Raw genomic sequence first — 18,858 nt, 5'->3', positions numbered from 1 at the left:
GCCCGACTTCCTAAATTTACTCAACAAAACAGAGAAAGCCCTTTAAATTGTAATTTTAAAAAGCCATTTTCCTTAAAAGATAAACCAGCATGTTTCCATACGTGCTGCTGACAGTTGCTACATTTGAAACACGCAGAGTTTGTTGCTGTTGAGCCTGTTCTTCAGCATCACCCAAACAGGCTTATTTCTTTCATTTTATGCTCTCCAAAGGCAGTGCCTTCCTGCAGACAACGAGAGTGTTTTTTCTAGAAAATGTAAACAAATCTTGTGCGTTCTACTATCCCACCTAAGCTTTCACTGGAAGTTTCTGGCAGGAGGAAAAAAAAAAAAAACCAAAACAAAACAAAGCCTTATCTTTATGTTCTAAAAAAAACATACACATTATTTAAAAAGCATTAGAAGTCACTTGATCTTCAAACCTATCTGAAAAATCACTCTCAGAAGAGACAATCTATGACTATGCTGGTTATACTGTTACCTTAAGCATAAACAAAATAATTGTATGCTTGGCCTGGAAAGCTGAAATTAATGCACTCATGCCAGAACTGCATACAAATAAATCCCTGCATAGGAAATAGAAGCTAATTTGTATAAAACTAAGTTTTTCAGTGCACAGTTATGGGCTCATGCTAAGTCCAATCAGAATCAGATGAAACCAGATCTTTTCACATCTCAGGATAGACGCCCTTATCTCCCTACTTCCTACAGACTCTTCTCCAACAAAGAAAGCCTAAGAAAAACAAATAGAACAAAAAAGTCAAGTTCTCCTCTCCGTTACACGACGTTAACATCGCAGACTACCAGCCTGAGAGTATGTAACAGCGGAGAGCTTGGTCGAGCCGTTTCTTTCCTTTGCACTGCTTCACCAGGGCGATTTTCCTGCCTCATCTAGCGGCGCTCTCCCACACCGCCCATCACAGCTGCTGGTTAGCGAAGAAGGCTTTTGTCTCCCTGCAGACGGGATTCACGCAGAGCGGACAGCAGAGGGTTAACTGCCTAGAGCAGATTTCATTCGACTGGATATGCGAACAGACCAAGTCTGCCAGGGCCTGAAAGACAGTTAATTGGAAACCAGAAGTGAGCAAACGGATCTGCATAAAATGCAAACAAAAAATGCTCAACTAGTGAGATTGCCAAATTGTGCATCCACCAGACTACGCTCTTTAAGCACTGCCTTCCTTTACTTCAGGGGAAAGTCCTGCTCTGAAACTGCATTGGCATAATATCTCAAGAGAAATATTTCATTAAAAGATTATTACTACAAATGAATACAGAACTGTTTTTCTTTTTTGTCAAACCAAACTTCTGAGGTTTTTTTTTTAAAAAAAAAAAACACAAACTGTGGTAAAAGAAAACGCTTCGTGGTACACAGATTAAGTATAGGGGTTTCCACTTTTGCTCTTAAACTCAAAATACTTTAAAACTACAAGATGACATCCATAATCTGGTAGGAAACATATAACTACAAACTTCTACAACAACTGCAACAAAGAAGATACCTTGGAGAACAGTGGATTTCCATTAAGAGACTCCGCTCTTCTGATATTTTCAACTCCACACTGAACCAAAAATAAGGAGAGAAAAAAAGTTAAGTCTGCCAGATCCTACACTAGTTAGCCTTCAAAATCTTCCTTTCTGCTTCGCTCAGGAGCTGCCCCCAAACGAGGGAATTAAATGCAGTACCATGTTTTTCAATACAGCAAAAAACTACAACGCGAAAATTTCACTTTGCTGCTGAAAAATCAATGATTATTTCTTGATAAGGATAGCAGTGGCTTAAAGAGTTAAATCTAGAAAGACATATTCCCACCTGTTTTGTGTTGCTAAAAATTAATTTGAGTTAAGCCACTTCAGATTAATTTTCAATTTACAGAATAATAAAGTTTTCCCCAAATCATATTGCAAGAAGCAACTACAAAGCACATCTCAAAACAGGAAGTCATTTCAGAGCACCGCTATCCGAACAGCTATAAAAACTATAAAATACTCACCTCGTTCGCTAAAACTTGGGCATACTCAATATCCAGTTCATAAAGCGTTTCAATGTGGTCACTTGTAAATGCTATTGGGACCAACAAGACGTTCTTCTTTCCTCTTTGGCACAGTCCTTTAATGGCCTCATCTGTCTGAGGACCAAGCCAAGGCATCGGTCCAACCTGTAAAAACGGAGAGGGAAGTAAAGAAAAAAAACCCTCATTAACTCATTCTTACAAAGAACACCCACGTTTTCTTAAGCAGGACAACACAGACCAGATTATGTTCAAGATGGAGCCAGTTATTTGTATTTCCTGCTTTTGATAGCGCCACTTTCTCCATTACATTTTTTATTAAGACATACTGCCCCATCATTTAAATCCCCAAAAAAACAGAACCTGGGCTGGCCTAAATGTGACTTTCATTAAAACAAATGAAAATTTAAATGAAGGTGTACTGTTTACAGTTCAATAAAACCCTGACCACTACTGCACAGGGTTTACCTGCCTTCTAAAGAAGTTACCATTCTGTAAGCAAACTGTCCTTGCCCCTTTACTAACCATCAAGTATTCGGTGCTGATGTGCCACAACATGCAACTTTAAGAACAACAATGGCATGATAACTGTAATGCCCTTGAGACATATGGTTACTGTACTACGTAATTCTGGTAAAACTTATGTTCCTTGCTATTTGCTGTAGTAACAGTAAGTACAAAGTAATGCGAGCAGTCTTTGTCAAGAATAACGAAGCCTGTTTGGATTAGGCTCATATTATTATCAAGAATGATTATATCACAGTGGTGACTGGAAAAATGGCTCAGAAATCCTCAAATAGCAACATCTTAAAAATCCAATGAGTGCTCGATTCTTTCTTCTGACAGAGAAAGACAAATGCCAAACTAGATGTTATGAGATCATAGGTTTTTCTAACTGACACATCAAAAATCTACTTTAAAGTGATGCAATACACAAAAAAGGAAAGAAACTGTGTATAGAGTATCTGGAATGACTGAATTTAAGTAAAAGATGGGGATTCTCTTCTAGCAGAAATACTTGCTAAAAATGGGAAAAAGGCACAGAGGTTATGATCATCTTAAGCTGGAAGACCATAACCTCCATCTCCTGAAGAGCTTTACAGTGGCAGGTGGCTTTGCAGCTCCCCCGAGCACATACCTTGGACTGCCACACAAGCCTGTAAGGGTTGGAGTAGTTCAGCTTCTCCATGACTCGCTGGACAGTAGCTCCCACTTCTTGAGGATACGGATCACCACGGTTCACTACCTTCAACACAAAACCACCAGAACTTTTTATTCCAGTGAATATGTTGGGGCAAAGACCACCTAAAGACTGGGGAAGGCGAGTGCGCTGCGCGTGACGTGGCTGCACCCAGGACGGGCCGTATCAAGCGCCTGGCTCATCTGAAATAGGGAAGAAAAACTGCGTTCTTGCCCAGCAAAATCTGTGATGAAGCTGCTTTAGCAGAACATCTAGTCCTCCTCCTCCGGATGGTAAAAGATAACTTCGTCTATCATCGCATATAGATATGGTTACCTTTTGGTAACAGCACTGCATTTTTGAAAAACGATCCCAGACCCATTTCACTACAGTTGTTGGTTGCTGACGGAGAATCAAGTCATTTACGGCAACTTCACAAAGATTTTACTTTCATTCCTTCAGGTTAAGTATTATTACTGCTTTCTAGAGGTGAGAAAAATACCCCAATTTTCCCCTCCATCACCATCCAGGTTTGAGCTGGCGGGTTTGTGAGGCCGTGACAGCAGCCACACCAAGTCTGACCTAACCCCGCGCCCCATCTTCAACAGTGGCCCACAGTGCGGATCTGCGCAAGCAGGCAGGAGAGCAATCACAGCTCATGCGCCTGGCCTTCAGCTCTGCATCAGGCTTCCAGCTGCAACTCCCTAACTCACCTTCATACTTCTCTTTTATATTTGCCTGGCACTCCCACAACAGTGGCCCTACCCCACGGCTGCGCGAGCTGCACGCCCTTCGTTCAGCCCAGCCAGCGTGACTCCATCTAACAATGACAGGAACAACCCGGCGTAACTCACAGACATGGGCAGCGAGTGAGCTGAGAAGAGGATGACAACATCTTTCCTTTTATCAGGTGGAAACAGGTTCAGTTCCTTCTGTATGTGATCAGCAAAGCACTGTTCAAAAAAAAGAAAGTGAATACCTGAATCAGGAACACTGAGAGGCATTATGTGATCTGAAATGACCCGAGACAAGCAGCTTCGATGTTTCAGGTTGCCTAAAGACTTCAAAATCCCCTTCGGTACGCGTGGGGCACTCACGACAGACAGCATGCATTACGTACTGTCAAGCATCCAGTACCACACTGTGCCCAGTCCCAACAGACCAAAGACCCCCGTGAACTTTTCATCATCCCAATGGTTTTAAGATGCTGGTAACAACCTGAAAGAACACAACCAATTCAACCCAGGTCTTCTCTAACGCCTCTGAAGAGCAGCTCCCTGGCCACGGAGGGCACACGGGCGCAGCTGCTAGGGCAGGGGGAGAGAGGAATGGTGACTGGGCAGAGCACAACATCCTCTCTCAGCAGCCCCGTTACACTGAAGACTAAATGAGAGCACGTACACACGGCATCAGAGAAGAGCCTGCTCTGCGAAAGGTGTCCCCTAACGGGCTGTTGAGGCAAGTTTGAGGTAACTGTGCTCAGAGACCTCCACCTTGAGCTCAGCTGACAGGAGAGAACACGGGAGAGACGGACACCTCTGTCCATCAACACCTGAAGCGTTCTTAGCACTACACAAAAAAGCAGGGAAACGCCTCGGACCCTTCACTCTCGCTGCCCGCGTTTTTGCCGAGAGCCGTAACGCGGCGTACACACAGCCAGGCTGAGGGAGTGCACAGAGGGAAAAGCAGCTGCCATCGCCGCTGGCGTATGGCGCTGCAGGAGCATCAAACAACTCTGTCTGCACGGTCTTCTCTCAGATATTTTACAGTGAAAACCAGATCAGAAATGTTAAAAAAACTAATTTCCATTTCAACTTTACCACCAGGGGCTGAGCCAGCCCTTTCAATCACAGCCTCCCTGGGCACATCCGTGAGCTTATTTTTAAAAAATAAGGAAAAATAAAAAGGTTGTACATATTCTGTCTAATGGAAACCATTTCACAGGTTCCCTGAAGATATGAAAGGTTCCTAAACTCTGCTGAGGTGTTTCACTGAAGGCAAGGACACATGCTGAAGGCACGGAGAGCGCATAACAACGGTGGCGCATCCCAGGACAGCATCGCGCTCAGGCAGCTTGCCAGGGGAACGCCACAGAGCGCGGGCAGTTCCACCTTGCCTTCCTTCAGTCATTTTTATCATCTGTTCAGCACACCACAAAAATTGCAAAACCCAAACTAGAAGAGCTCCCCAACAAAGACAAAAATGCTATTTTCTCTGAGAAGTTTTCCCTTAATTGCTCCTGCCACAGCCAATGCTGTGCCCAGAACTACCTCAGTGCTGCTGGATGAGAATCGGACAAAGCGACGTGATCTGTACGTGTGTTGACCATAGACCTGCTCGGAGCAGGAATTTGGGCTAATGACCTCCAGAGGACCCTTCCAGCCAACACTGTTAGGATAATATGACTATGCTTTTTAAACCAGATGTGCATGGTGGTCACTTCTGCACATTATCATGCCAAAACGTCTGGCAGGAAATAACCATCCTTCTCCTGTAATTTCATACATAGTAGATGAGGCACATTTCACTACCATAACTAAAATGTACCTTCAAATTGAAGCACTCCTTTTATTCTTCTCAAGTTTGGTTTTTTTTAAAGGAAATATATAAACACAGCCTAAATCAGCAAATACGTTCATCTTTTAGTATGTTCTATAGCTAAAAATCGTGTAAGCTTTTCTAGAAGCTAAAACTTGACTTAGGAGAAGTGTTTCCTCAGAGTATTTCTGTGACTTATTATTATACTATGTTTTTGTTGGTAGCAAATATTTCTAAAAAGGAAACTCAATGAACACCTGTATTTACTTAATTATTTGTTGTTTTAAGGTCAGCTGGCAAAGCAAAGATACCAAGTTTCTCCCACATCAACCAATCTAAGAAAAGCCCAGGGAATGCCAGTCTGGTAACGTATCAGAACCGTTCAGTTCACGCCTCCCACTGTGGCTGCTAATTTCAAAGGCTCTCACACAAATCCATACCTGAATAAGAAGAGGATGGGTGGGCCATCGGTCAATTACACTCCACTTCATCTTCGGCTTCTCCCCTTTTTTATTATAGTAGCAATAAATGGCGTTTAAACTGCTTCCTGAAACGCAGAGAATGAAGAAGTTCAGCCAAAGCATTAGCAATTTGTCAGATTAAAAGAGTTTTGTAGCAAGGTATTTTAATACTTTAAAATGCTACATATTTAAAATGCAATCATAAATCAGAACTGAGTGCCTCAAATGGGAAAAATTATACCAAAGTTCATATGACGTACCGATTATACCAAAGTTCATATAATGTACCAGCCAAGAACAATTCGCTGAACCATTCTTCAACTGTAGAACAATTACTGCTCTAGTTTCCATGAAGAAAGCTTACTCAGCTGCGTTCCTGAGCCTTCAGTTTACGTTACCTCACAATAACTCAGCACAGCTTTATGTTACAGTTGTTAAGAAGCTTCCACCCAAAATCGGGAATTGCAGCAAATACAGAGGGCCTCGAGCTGGCAATGAAGCCAAGAGGAAGGGGCACTTCGAGGAAGACAGGCCGGCTCGCACGGACGCTCCGCGCGCTCCTCAAGGCTCGCAGACTCATGCCTACGTTCGCCTCTGTGCTCTGCTCGTGCAGAGGTGCTCACCTGTGGTAGAACAACTGTACTGTGGGTACTGCGTGAAAGCGATAGCCCTTTCAATGCCATCTTTCTCCATCTCTTCAATTGCTTCTTCTGTCAGAGGATGGACGTACCGGAAGCCAATGTAGTACTTGTGAGGTGCTGCCGGCCAAAGCACAGGAAAATAAATTGCAGAGAAAACCAAGAACTCTCAATAACACATCGTTAATAAGCACAAAGTACAGAACCAGACAGACTAAAACTGCTGAAATAAACTTGTTGATAATTTTCCAGCTATCGAAATCACTGTCATATAAACACATCTTTCTTTGGCCAAGTATTTTTCTGGTAACTCACTGCTGTTATTAGAATGTAAAAGTGATTTACACTACTGTTTCTTCTGCAAGAAGCATTGCTCTTCTGCTTTTGCTTAGTTTAGCAGGTGTGGTTTCCAGACTGTACAGAGCTCTGGTGTTTTACTGGGCAGGTTCTGATTTAAAGGACGTACTGGCAAAAAAGTGTCACTATGAGGTGCTAAATGAACACAACTATGCCCTAACAGACGTGCTACGGGCTTCCTAACAGCACAGCTCAACTCGCTTACTGAAATCAGAAGTCAGATGTTTTAAATTCACCAACGTAATTAAAATGCCAAAACCTTAGGAAAGGCAAGGCTTTCTTCGTTCTGCCATACAAAAGGAAATGCATCGCTTAAGCAGTTTGCGCATGCCAGGAAATCTTATGTACCTAAACTTTCAAATATAACTGGGCTGCAATGTTGTGCGCCAGCACTGAGATGTTTGGCTCTACGGGGACCAGCTTCAAACCAGAAAAGGCCCTGCACCTTATAGACATCAGCTGCCTATAAGGCATCCCTGGAGAAGTTAAAAAAACATGTAGACATGGCACTTGGGGCCATGGTTTAGGAGGCCTGGGGGTGTTGGGTTGGCGGTAGGACTTGATCATCTTAGAGGTCTTTTCCAACCTTAATGATTCTATGATTTTAGGTTTTTCCATTTTTCATCCCTAATATTTTGGGTGTTGGCTTCAAAGTTTGGGGAATATGGTTTGGGGGGGGGGGGGGAGGGCAGGCTTCTTGGTGTTTTTTGTGTTTTGTTTTTTTTTTTTTAAAAAAGTGGACAGAGGTTCTTAGGAGAACAAAAGCAAAAGTTTCTTTTTCAGGGTTTCCAGGTCACTAGCTCTGAAATAACATTAAACAATATTCTGAAGGAAGCAGATGTCCCATGCTTGGTCTCCACTCCACACATTTATACAGGATTCAGAAAACAGGTTTAGTCAGCCCCAGTTCTCTGCAGGAGGCAAGAGAGCTCCCAGCTGGCAGCAGTAGCAAATAATGACCCAACTTGAGGAGCCCTGGGAGCCGGTAACCTCATTAACATCTTTACACAGCATTAAAAACAAAAGTCTGACTAACCAGAGCAAAGACAGGAGCTTAACCTGGGAAAGGACAGACTGGGAAAAAATATGGCCAACTTCTCGCTCGGTTCAGCTTCCAGCAAGGAAATTCTTGCAATACTCTCGCAGCACTGTGCTCGAGCACAGGCAGCAAAGGAGAGATTTTCACGTCTGTATACATGCTCATTTTGCTGTTACAGTTAGAGTCAGAACTACTGTAAACAGAGTGACATCTTCCACGAAAAATCTAAACAAACAGTGTGCCCCCCCCCCCCATCCTGTGAACTTTCATTCTGCTGCAGGGGAATCAGCTAAAATACAGCTTGTAAGAAATAATAATAACCATTATCATTAAAAACAATAAAAAAGCAAGGTGTACGGTCTTAAAATACAATTACCATTGCAAGACATTAGCCTATTTGATGCCAGCACTAAAATAAAACCCCAAACAAACCAACAATAGAACTGGATTTTCCTATCACCATGTTTGTCTGATTTATTCTTACAGACGACTGAGCCTACCCAACCCCACTCATTCAGAAGGAAGAACTCTTGTTCATTTTCAGGCAGCTGCCTGTAACAATAAAGCTTCATTTAAAAATTACATTGTTCCCGGTGACATGGGTGAGGCTCTTTATTTACTACTTTATATTAATCCTACCCCTGAAGCGTAACATGTCAAACGTATACTACAAGGGAGTAAATTAGTAGATTGAATAATTTATGCAGGAGGGAATTTTACAGGTGTATTGACACTAACATGAGCTCCTCACCAGTGCAAATACACAGCAGCTATGAACTCTACGCCCCAAAAGTCCAGAGCAAGGTAAAACGAGTGCACAAAGTATCTCTTCTTTGCCCTGTGTTAGAAGTCTCACCACCACAACCTGTGAGTTACTCATTAACAGGGCTCAGTGCTCCCCAAGTGCCACCTGCGAGCACACAATATTCCGAAATGCTAGCTCAGCCTGGAAGCACATCCGAATGTTTCAAGCTATTCTGAAGCAACACAGTACTCTGTTGCTGCAAGGTTACTCAAAATGCCTAAAGACAGGGTTAAGGACATGGTTAGCACTCAATTCAGCTGTTAGCAACGGTTAGCACGGTCACCTTTCAGAACTGCAGCTACTGTTAGGTAAAAAAAGGAGGTCTCTACAGAACTTATCAGGTGTCAGAACTGCACAGAGGCGGGCGTGACTTCCCAAAAGGTGGTCACCAAACAAAAGCAAGTGGGAGTGGTATGCTGAGAAAAGCAGATAAACTTTCTAAACTTTATCTTCAGAACATATTGCAAGGCTGACCCTTCAGAGGCTACTGCTGCTAAAAACACTACTGCCTTGGATGCCGCAGCCCGGTGCGGTTTTGGCTTCAGGCTTTGACTGTACTTGCAGGGACCACAGCTGGAATTATGCTAGAGTAGCATCTGCACAAAAAGGATCAAACATCACCCAAATGAAGGTATCGGTGATACATCACATGCTGAACAAATGAAATAAATTCAGTTCTAGCCTTCTAAGAGCGTTACTCTTCACCTCCCAGAGCCTTTTACCAATGTTCTACCTCTAGCCCTTTTCTACCCACGTCTGAAGCAGGTGCCACAAAGAATTACAAAATTGCTAGGAATCAAATAACGTGTATTGTCCAACACGGAGGGGGATTCCCTGACACACCAGCACCTCATCAGCAAAGGTCACAGAAACTGAAGGGAGAAGGCAGCTTGCAGCACCACACATTGTGAAGCTGCTGAGCTGAAGAGAATGGAGAGCTCTCCTCTTCGGCTTCTCTTACTCCAGCCGTTTTTCTATTAAAAACGTTTAGTGTTCCTACTGGAGTGGCAGGATGAGAAGTATTATCTGTAGCTAACACATTGGTGAGGAATTCAGCAGGCAGCTTAGTGATCTCGTTAATTCCTTCTGCTCACAAAGGTGGTGTGCTGCTTCAAGAACAAAAAGCATAATGCAGAGAAATACCGCATGGGAACAAAGGTGACCCCAGACAGGTCATTTCAGACAGACCAACCATCACGCTACTGTCTCTCCTGGCTTTTGTCAAAGCAGCAGTGATTCACTGTCTTTTTCTTGTCTGTCCCATGAGGGGCAAGACACAGGAGATGGCCTTCACCCTTGAGCTGCTACGCGAATGTGGAAGCTTAATTTCTAGCGCTGCCACTCATATTTATTGAAGCCATGGTTTTAATGTCACATAGCAAGAAACTGTAGCATAAAAGGTACTGTAAGCAAATGACCTATCACCTTCAGCAAGTGGCGGAGGAGAAACAGACTTCTAGTTCCTCACAGCTACTAACTGAGCAGCAATACAAGCTGAAGCCAAATTCAGCTAACAACCAGTCTGAAAGCAGTTTAGCTAAACTGGTGCAAAATCCACCACAAATGCATTTAACCTGGGTGAAAAATGACTCGTGTATCCATGTGGTTGGAGGTTTTAGGAGAGAGATTGAGCACAGCTGAATCACAGCAATTAACATTTTGCGAATGACTACAGTTGTCTGTGTTTGCACACCTAGCCCATTGCAGCTGAACGGTAAGACGTGTTAGCTGAAGCCCTTAGTGAAGGACATCCACAGAAGCATCTGCACCCGTTTCCCATCACACTAGTGCCACCAGGCAGCTTGGCACAGGGTGACCCAGAGAAGTCATAGCTCCTTGCTGCGAGGCAGTAAGGCGCAGAGCGAGTCTGATCCGGAGAGAGGGGAGGGAGGCTATATTCACCTTTCAAGCTTTCTGATAATCAAGGAAGAACTGGCAAAGAGAGTATCTACTTCCACCCAAGGCAAGCCATTAGGCAGTATCTCCCGCTCACATCCTCGGGTGGGGCTCAGGGCTATCGCTCAGCCAAGCCTTGCAACGCTCAGCTGCGAAACCTTGTCTTTTCTTCCAACGAACCTCCTCTTCAGTCCTGAAATCGGGCCTAATTGTATCCATTATTAATAGTTACAGATTCAGAGTTTCAGAAGCTCTGGGTACAGCCAAGCAATAATTGCAGAGGGACATTGCAGAGGAACGAAAGACACCTGCGGCTTTGGAGAACAGCCTCCCAACACCCTCCCATGCAGTCACCTTTTCTTTAGGCTCAGTCTGGCATAACAAAGGCAAATACAAAAGGCTTATAGCGCTACGTTCCAGCCTCAGAGCTGTTCTATATCACAGTCCCTGCACTGCATCCTGGCCGAGCTGGCCCCGATCAGGGACGGGCACTGGGAGGAAGCCGCAGGAGCAGGGAACCCTGCATCATGCTGAGCCCTAACTGCTGGCTGCTGCCACCGCCCTGCAGTTACCTACAGGGAGCGGCCATGAGAAGGTGGCCATGCATTTTACAGCTGGAGATCCTACCCCCTGTGAAACTCAACAGCACCAGCGTGCAGAACACAAACAACCAGGGAACACTAGATCGACAGGCGTCTTTTACTCTGTGTGTGCATGCACAGGCGCAGCCTAAGAGAAGCACCATTCTCCCACTCTACCTCTTCATAAAAGATAAGAGAATTACATGAGATTATACTGCCAGTACCAATGCTCACAAACCTCCACCTCATTTACGCTAGTAAGAATGCCACTCTGAACACCCTTCTCCCACTGCCTGCCTTATTTGTTCACATGAAATACATTCCCCTTTCTTATCATCTAAGGCTCAACCACTTGTCTTTAGTGTAGACTTCTTCAAGCTCAAGCAGGGCCTACAGGGCATGGCATGACTCCTTGCAGTCGTGCACACTGAGACTCCTGTCACCTAGCTTCACCCACCTGAAAATAAGACATTTTGTCTGTTGTAGTCATCTAGATTTCTTCCAACAATCAAAGGAGAGAGATAAGTGTACCCCTAGAGGGTGACCACCCTATCTTTGATAATGGCCTTAGGATGAACCAAATCACTTTCTCTCCAGGCCCTACTCTCTCTCGATGAGAGAGGGAGCAGAGGCCACCAGTTTAGGCCAGATGCCCAGCTTCCTGATGAAACATGCCAAAAGCATCTAAGGGTGGACTTACCCGGGGCAGCTTTTAAGCTAGGTACAGACAGAGGCGGCAGCTGGACCACAGCACACACCAGATCCAGCCTTAGAAGGTACATAAGAGTTTGGTTGTTGGCTTTTGGTGCTACGCTGTGTTACTGCAGGTTGAATGAGTACCGACAGTACTCTCCAAAATCAAAGTCATTCTCCAATGCAGCCACAGAAGCAACAACACATTGGCACGTGTGGGAACCCCACGCTTTTGTATATGCTTAGTTTTTAACGAGTAAGAACTTCTGCGATATCTTTGTCATGATTTCCCAGCAGGACTGAGCACGCTGTTCGCACAATAAAACTGGAGAAGCAAAAGCTGCTTTACAAGCGCATACTTTCAACACATGAAGCAAAAGAAACTTTTAATAAGCACAGTAAAGAAGTACCGGTGCGAGGAGACATGCTGTCCAGCAGTTTCACCATGCCTTCTCCCTGCACTGCCGTCCACTTCTTGATTGGTGATCCACCTCCAATCCTGCTGTACTGCTCCTGGATTTTCGGTGTGCGGCGTTTGGCAATGAACGGTGCTAATTTACTAAAGCATTCAAAAGGTACACATATTAATATCGTAACCCAAATCACCACCCCTCTTCCCAAATCTCTCCGCTGCAGTGGGGTTTGCGTGCGAATCTCCCCAGATTATAGCAAAGCAGCGTTGCAGGGCTTGTTTAATGTTAGAGTCCACCACACTTCCCAAGCTTTCTAGGTGACAGGACACCACATTTTGCAATTAGAAGGTAACGATTTTGGCATGCCAGTTTCCGGAGAATTATAGCACCGCTTCTTGTACAGACTGGTCTCAAGATGAAACAGTCTTAAGAAATGCTGGTATACACAGAAGTTAAATGTTCGAGCCTACAGCTAGGACAGCAACCCCCAACACTGACTGCAACACAGGAGCTCCCAACGTTCCTCACTTCTGAGCTGGAAGCGTCATTAGATCTCTGTCCAGGAAGAGACGAAGTAAGAAGTCATGCACATCATCCAGCCGTTCTGGACCTCCCATGTTTAACATCAAGATTCCTGTTTTAGGTTTCCTGTGAAAGCAAGAGGTATTTAAAATCCTAGTGACCTACAATTACAAAACAATCAGCTTATCCTTCTGCATTTGTCTTCTGCAAATGCGGCATCCTATTTAGAACCTCATCCTGCTTATGTAAAAATATGAACTACAAGCATGAATAGTCAGAGAACAAGTATTTGCATGATCTTTACTTTTTTTAAAACAGTAATCACTTTGCAACACAGAGTTTAACTGGAAACACACTGAGAAAATTATCTCGCAGCTGAAGGCTGTCAGGCAGGTTCTAAAACAGGGCCTGAGGAACCACCTCAGCTGAGCGCTCGCTGCAGGTTCCAACCAAAGCAAGCAGCAGCTTCCACAGGAAACAGATGAGCTACGCACACAGGTCTTTGCCTTCGTTACGCCAGAGAGACATCTCGTCTCCCGACGCAGTGAAAGCAGCAAAGAGCCATTCTACACATAAAACAAGTGCAGTGTTGGTTTTGCTTAGGTTGTTGGGTTGGGATGTTTTTCCCCACAATGGGTTTTCTATCCAGTGCAGGTCCGGCACACTGTCCTAAGGATAACGCCCCTCCCAGCACAGCAGAGCAGAGCAGATGCCGGTATCAGCTTTTACAGAAACGGCCGCTGATCACGACTCTCACCCAAAAGGTGGATTTCCCCATTGAATCGCTTCCCCTGCCCGACGGAGCCCAGAGACCAGGTGCCCTCGCCTCCTGAGCGGGCAGAGCCGAGGTTGCACAGGGAGCTTTGCCCTCCTCTTGCCAAAGCCAAAGTCTTACAAAGGGGCACTGAGAGGAGCCTCGGCCTGCCCCGATGGGTCGGGACCTCAGTTTCCATTCCCTTCCTCCTGGAGTGTCTATCAGGAGGCTGCTGAATAAAACCCAGGAAGCAGGAACCAGAACCTCAAATAACAGTAATATCCTACTGTTTTTCTATTGCTCTGCGCTGCCCCAGGCCTTACTGCGGGCCACAGCCTCACTGCCTTCTGCAGAGAACAAGGCAGGCACTCCTTGCCCCACAGAATCATGAAAACGAGAGGCTCGGCAAATGCAGCCAGCCAGATAAAAGCGATTACACAAACGCGAAAAAACTAGATCAAGCCCCACGACTGCCACGTTTTACCACGCAACCAGCTTTGCTGTGCAAACAAAGCAGCACCCCGTATCAGAGAGAGACAGAGGGCAACGACAGCAGGTCACACCCACCCAGACCTCCTTGCAAACTTACCGCACTTCTGGCTGGATTTGAGGTTTTGTGCTTTCTGTCACCGCGGCTGCAGTTGCCTGACCTCTCCATCGTACCGGGACCCTCAGCTGGCTGCTGCTTTTCACAACTGGAAGAAAGATAACAGCACATTGATAACTCTGCACCGGGCTGAAGGGCCTCTTCACCAGATAGCCACTAATCCCTCAGCAGCTGCATCAACACACTTGGCAGCACCGCGCTGCTTGGCATTTTCTCCCTTAAGCCCAGGTCCTGGAATCAAAGAAAGTCATGAAATTGCAAGCTTCTGCCTTTCTTTAAACACTCTGTGTAACGGCTTTTCAGATACTAGGCAGCCACCTAAAACCAAACAAAAGCCTCAATAATCTTTAAACTCCCATCTTAAGCCCAAAATAACCGCTGACAATGCAAGGCAAACTACGCAGGGCGGACACACTGATGAGGTGAGTATGCCAAGCTACGCAGCTCCTTGTGGTGCAGACATACCTGGGCTAACTCTAGACAAGCGAAGTGCTCCTACGCCACCTCTACCATGCCGGTTTGACGTTTGTTAATTGAGGGCCCCCAGCAAACGTCAGCAGCGTAGGTCAGCACCTGTGAGCCATAGGCACACAGCTCCTTAGTTTGACCCCGCATCAGGTACGCTGAGCAGCAGTTTCAGGATCCATTTACCCACAGACGTGGGCAGCCTTTTTTCTCACTACCCAGCTAGGCGACTTCTATTATTCCTGGATCTCAGCATCAGCCAAAACCCAGGATACTTCAGAAGTAAAGTTTTCCCACACGCTGGTTACAGCCTGCTCTTTCAAAAGCACGCTTTGTTCTCCTCAGAAGTTCATAGTCATTACATGGTATATTTTAGTGCAACAATAGTGTGAATTGCCCAAGATGAAAAAAATTGTTAAATCCCGCATCCCTGGCTCTCCAGCAATCGTTTGGTGCGATGCTTCCCTGGTCAGACTGCAGGAGTTCCAGCAGCAATTGAGCCCCAATAGCACAGACCTCCATAGCGGCCGATCCACCCGCTGAGAAGAGCATCTTACGGTTCACAGGTCCCTAATAACATCCTGAGCAGATGCTGAACGCCCTTAAAACCTGCTGAAATCTATGACAGAGAAAACCATCTTGCAAATCCAGCTTCTTACTCGGGATTAAGAGCGTGTAGCTGTGGATGCTTGTGACCGCAGTGATATAAAAGGCTGCAAACTAAAGAACTTTGGGTCAAGGATCGCTCGTGCCTGAAAGAGTCTTTTCAAATATCTATATTCTTCTTCCAGTTCTTAGGTTATTACTTTTTGAAGCACTAACACTATATGTTAATTATATAGAACAATAAAAAGAGAGGTTTCAATGGCTGTAGCGATCCTTCTGCACTGTAAATAAGTAACAGAAAGCATTTGTTTTATTTAAGGTGAGGTCTGGCCACGCTTCTGTCTGCACCATAAAGCACCTGACGCAGAACGTACAGGATGTGCGGCGACGATGATTCCAGCTTGACGGAACATTGATAAAAGCGTTCTTTTGTAAGTTTTAGAAACGGCATTATCGTATTAGGCTCTGGAGCCGCGGCTCAACACAGCCGGTCCCCAGCGGGCGCCCGCCGGTCTCGGGGTAAGCACAGCAGGGCCTCTCGGCGTGCGTGCGAAGGTACTCCGCCGCTGCAGCGCTAACCAGGTGATGCGTTATAGTTACGATGAGTAAGGAAAAGGGCTCCCGCTGAAGGAGCACACGACCCTGCCACACGTCGTCCGAACTGCCACGCGCGCATCCCTGTTGACAGGGCATGCAGCGCATGCAGCGCGTACAGCGCGTACAGCGCATACAGGGCATACAGCGCATACAGCGCGTACAGCGCGTACAGCGCGTACAGCGCGTACAGGGCATACAGCGCATACAGCGCGTACAGCGCGTGCAGCGCGTGCAGCGCGTACAGCGCATGCAGCGCATGCAGGGCATGCAGGGCATGCAGGGCATGCAGGGCATGCAGCGCATGCAGCGCATACAGCGCGTGCAGCGCGTGCAGCGCATGCAGCGCATGCAGCGCATACAGCGCATGCAGCGCATACAGCGCATACAGCGCGTACAGCGCGTGCAGCGCATGCAGCGCGTGCAGCGCATGCAGCGCATACAGGGCATGCAGCGCGTGCAGCGCGTGCAGCGCATGCAGCGCATACAGGGCATACAGCGCGTACAGCGCATGCAGCGCATGCAGCGCATGCAGCGCATGCAGCGCATGCAGCGCATGCAGCGCATACAGGGCATGCAGCGCATACAGGGCATACAGCGCATACAGCGCATGCAGCGCATACAGGGCATACAGCGCATGCAGCGCGTGCAGCGCGTGCAGCGCGTGCAGCGCGTGCAGCGCGTGCAGCGCGTGCAGGGCATACAGGGCATACAGGGCATACAGGGCATACAGGGCATGCAGCGCATGCAGCGCATACAGCGCGTACAGCGCATACAGGGCATACAGGGCATACAGCGCATGCAGCGCATGCAGCGCATGCAGCGCATGCAGCGCGTACAGCGCATACAGGGCATACAGCGCATGCAGCGCATGCAGCGCATGCAGCGCATACAGCGCATACAGCGCGTACAGCGCATACAGGGCATACAGGGCATACAGGGCATACAGCGCATGCAGCGCATGCAGCGCATGCAGCGCATGCAGCGCGTACAGCGCGCACAGCGCGTACAGGGCATACAGGGCATGCAGCGCATGCAGCGCGCGCCCGCAGCGTGAGGATAGCTGTGACACCAACTCCCAACCGTATGCGCTACTCGCACCTCCTCGCCGCACCTGGCCTTACTGCGAAAGCGCAACCTGAGAACTGTTAAACGAGGATGGTTTTCACACAAACGCCTTCTAAAGAGGAAAGAGCCTCGTTTAAAATTAAACTCCTGACGGGGGGAGGAGGGAAACGGGACCACCCCAAACCAAGCGATGAGAAACCGAGCCCGGCGGCTGCAAACGAGGCGTTCTCCCAGCTGCCCCCCCGCGCCCCGCAGCCCTCGCTCGGCGGGAGGACGGGCCCCCCCGAGCCCCTCGGGCACCACCCGCGCTCCGGCAGCTCAGCCGCGCTCGCCTCACGCTCTCCGCGGCGCCGTTACCGCCGCGCGGCGCCGCCACCCCGGGGCAGAGGCAGCGGCCCCGCGCTCCCCGCCCCGCCGCCCGCCGGCCCCAGCCCGCGTCGGATCGGAGGCCCCGGCTCCGCCGGCAGCGTTACGCAAAGGCACCGCGGGGCCGTTGTGTAACGCGGTCCCGCTGGCGCCGCTGCCCTCCGGCCCCCGCAGCCCCCCCGGCCCGGCGCGGCCGGCAGCCCGGCAGCCCTTCAGGCCGCTGCCGCCCGCCCTCGGCCCCCCGCTCCGGCCGGCTGCCGCCGGCGCCCACAGACTCACGGTGACGCGCCGCCCGCCCGGCAGCGGCGGCGGCCATCTTGGCGGCGGCCGCCTGCATTCCCTCAGACGGCCCCGCCGCCGCCCCTCGCCCTCCGCCGCCCCGCCGGCCCCGCCGCCGCCCCCGGCGCCGCCCCGGGGCGGGACGGTGGCGGGGCCGGGGCGGGAGTCCCTGGGGCTGCGCTGCCGCGGCTGCCCTCCGCAGCCCCAGGGACCGTTACCGCGGGACCGAGGGCTCAGAAAGGAGCAATGGAGCGCCCCGTGCTCCCAACGGACAAAAGACGCCAATATCCAGTTTTTCTGAAGCTAAACTAATAATGGCATCCCTTGCGTTCCGCCGGGGTTACGTTTTGAAGGTTTTCCTTGCAAACGCGCATGCTAAATAAAGTACATGCTTGGGCATCGCTTAGGTTTGCACACTTAGGCTCTAAAGAATCTGCAGACCCTTTTAAAGAGAAGACTTTAAATCTTTTTTTAAAATCTTGGGGTCTTTATCAGGGAAGCTCATCCACCACCTCAGATCCCAATCAGACAGTTAAGCCAGGATCCTTCCCTACCAAAATCCTCGTCCCTCCTTCTGTTTCATCAAGAGCCTGGTGTGATCCCAGCCTGCCTCTTCTGGGGGACATGAACCGACAGCCTCTTCCTCCACCCAGCCCCTGATTTTGCCGCTAGCAGTTCTCTGCTCCCCCAAGACCCGCACCCAGCCCCTGTCACCACATTAGTCCCTTCCCTGTGGACAGTCCTGAAGCACCAGGGCTGGAGGTCACCCTGAGAAGGGCCTCGGGGTTAGCACCGGACGCAGACGTACAGTCTGGACACTGCAATCCCACGCTGTAAGCGCATCAGCACCCCAACGCTGCGCACAGAGCACCACAACCGCCCAAAGTTGCTCTGTGAGTGGGACTGGGGATGTTTTCACCTGAGCTTTTACTGCAAAACACGTGTGAGGGCAGTCGGCGTGTCTGGCTGATGCCAGGACGCCCCACG

General features: G+C 48.0%; 1 protein-coding gene across 1 annotated transcript; it reads right to left on the bottom strand.

Moving 5' to 3' along the window:
- Nucleotides 1-338: 338 nt before the first annotated feature.
- Nucleotides 339-18,026, bottom strand: FECH (ferrochelatase). Its single transcript, XM_064437952.1, has 11 exons — nucleotides 17,872-18,026; nucleotides 14,476-14,581; nucleotides 13,139-13,258; nucleotides 12,608-12,756; nucleotides 6,812-6,946; nucleotides 6,168-6,274; nucleotides 4,044-4,142; nucleotides 3,148-3,255; nucleotides 1,992-2,156; nucleotides 1,500-1,559; nucleotides 339-1,049 (listed from the first exon to the last, which is right to left on the bottom strand). Exons 1-11 carry the CDS (start codon nucleotides 17,927-17,929, stop codon nucleotides 915-917), a joined length of 1,242 nt encoding a protein of 413 aa, XP_064294022.1. The 5' UTR covers nucleotides 17,930-18,026; the 3' UTR covers nucleotides 339-914.
- Between the last annotated feature and the right edge of the window lie 832 nt (nucleotides 18,027-18,858).

Source organism: Phalacrocorax carbo, chromosome Z (assembly GCF_963921805.1).
Source record: "Phalacrocorax carbo chromosome Z, bPhaCar2.1, whole genome shotgun sequence".
In the NCBI taxonomy this organism is placed as follows: Eukaryota; Metazoa; Chordata; class Aves; order Suliformes; family Phalacrocoracidae; genus Phalacrocorax; species Phalacrocorax carbo.
Note: the sequence above shows the minus strand (reverse complement) of the source record. Positions and strands in the feature narration are given on the sequence as shown.

Bases quoted from the DNA above. Each gene is read 5' to 3' on its own strand.
- FECH (XM_064437952.1), bottom strand. From the start codon at position 17,929: ATGCAGGCGGCCGCCGCCAAGATGGCCGCCGCCGCTGCCGGGCGGGCG. The intron at 6,275-6,811 runs GTGAGCACCTCT...TCTGCGTTTCAG, and splicing joins GTACAGTTGTTCTACCACAG to GAAGCAGTTTAAACGCCATT. The intron at 1,050-1,499 runs GTATCTTCTTTG...ACTGTCTTTCAG, and splicing joins GAAATCCACTGTTCTCCAAG to GCCCTGGCAGACTTGGTCTG.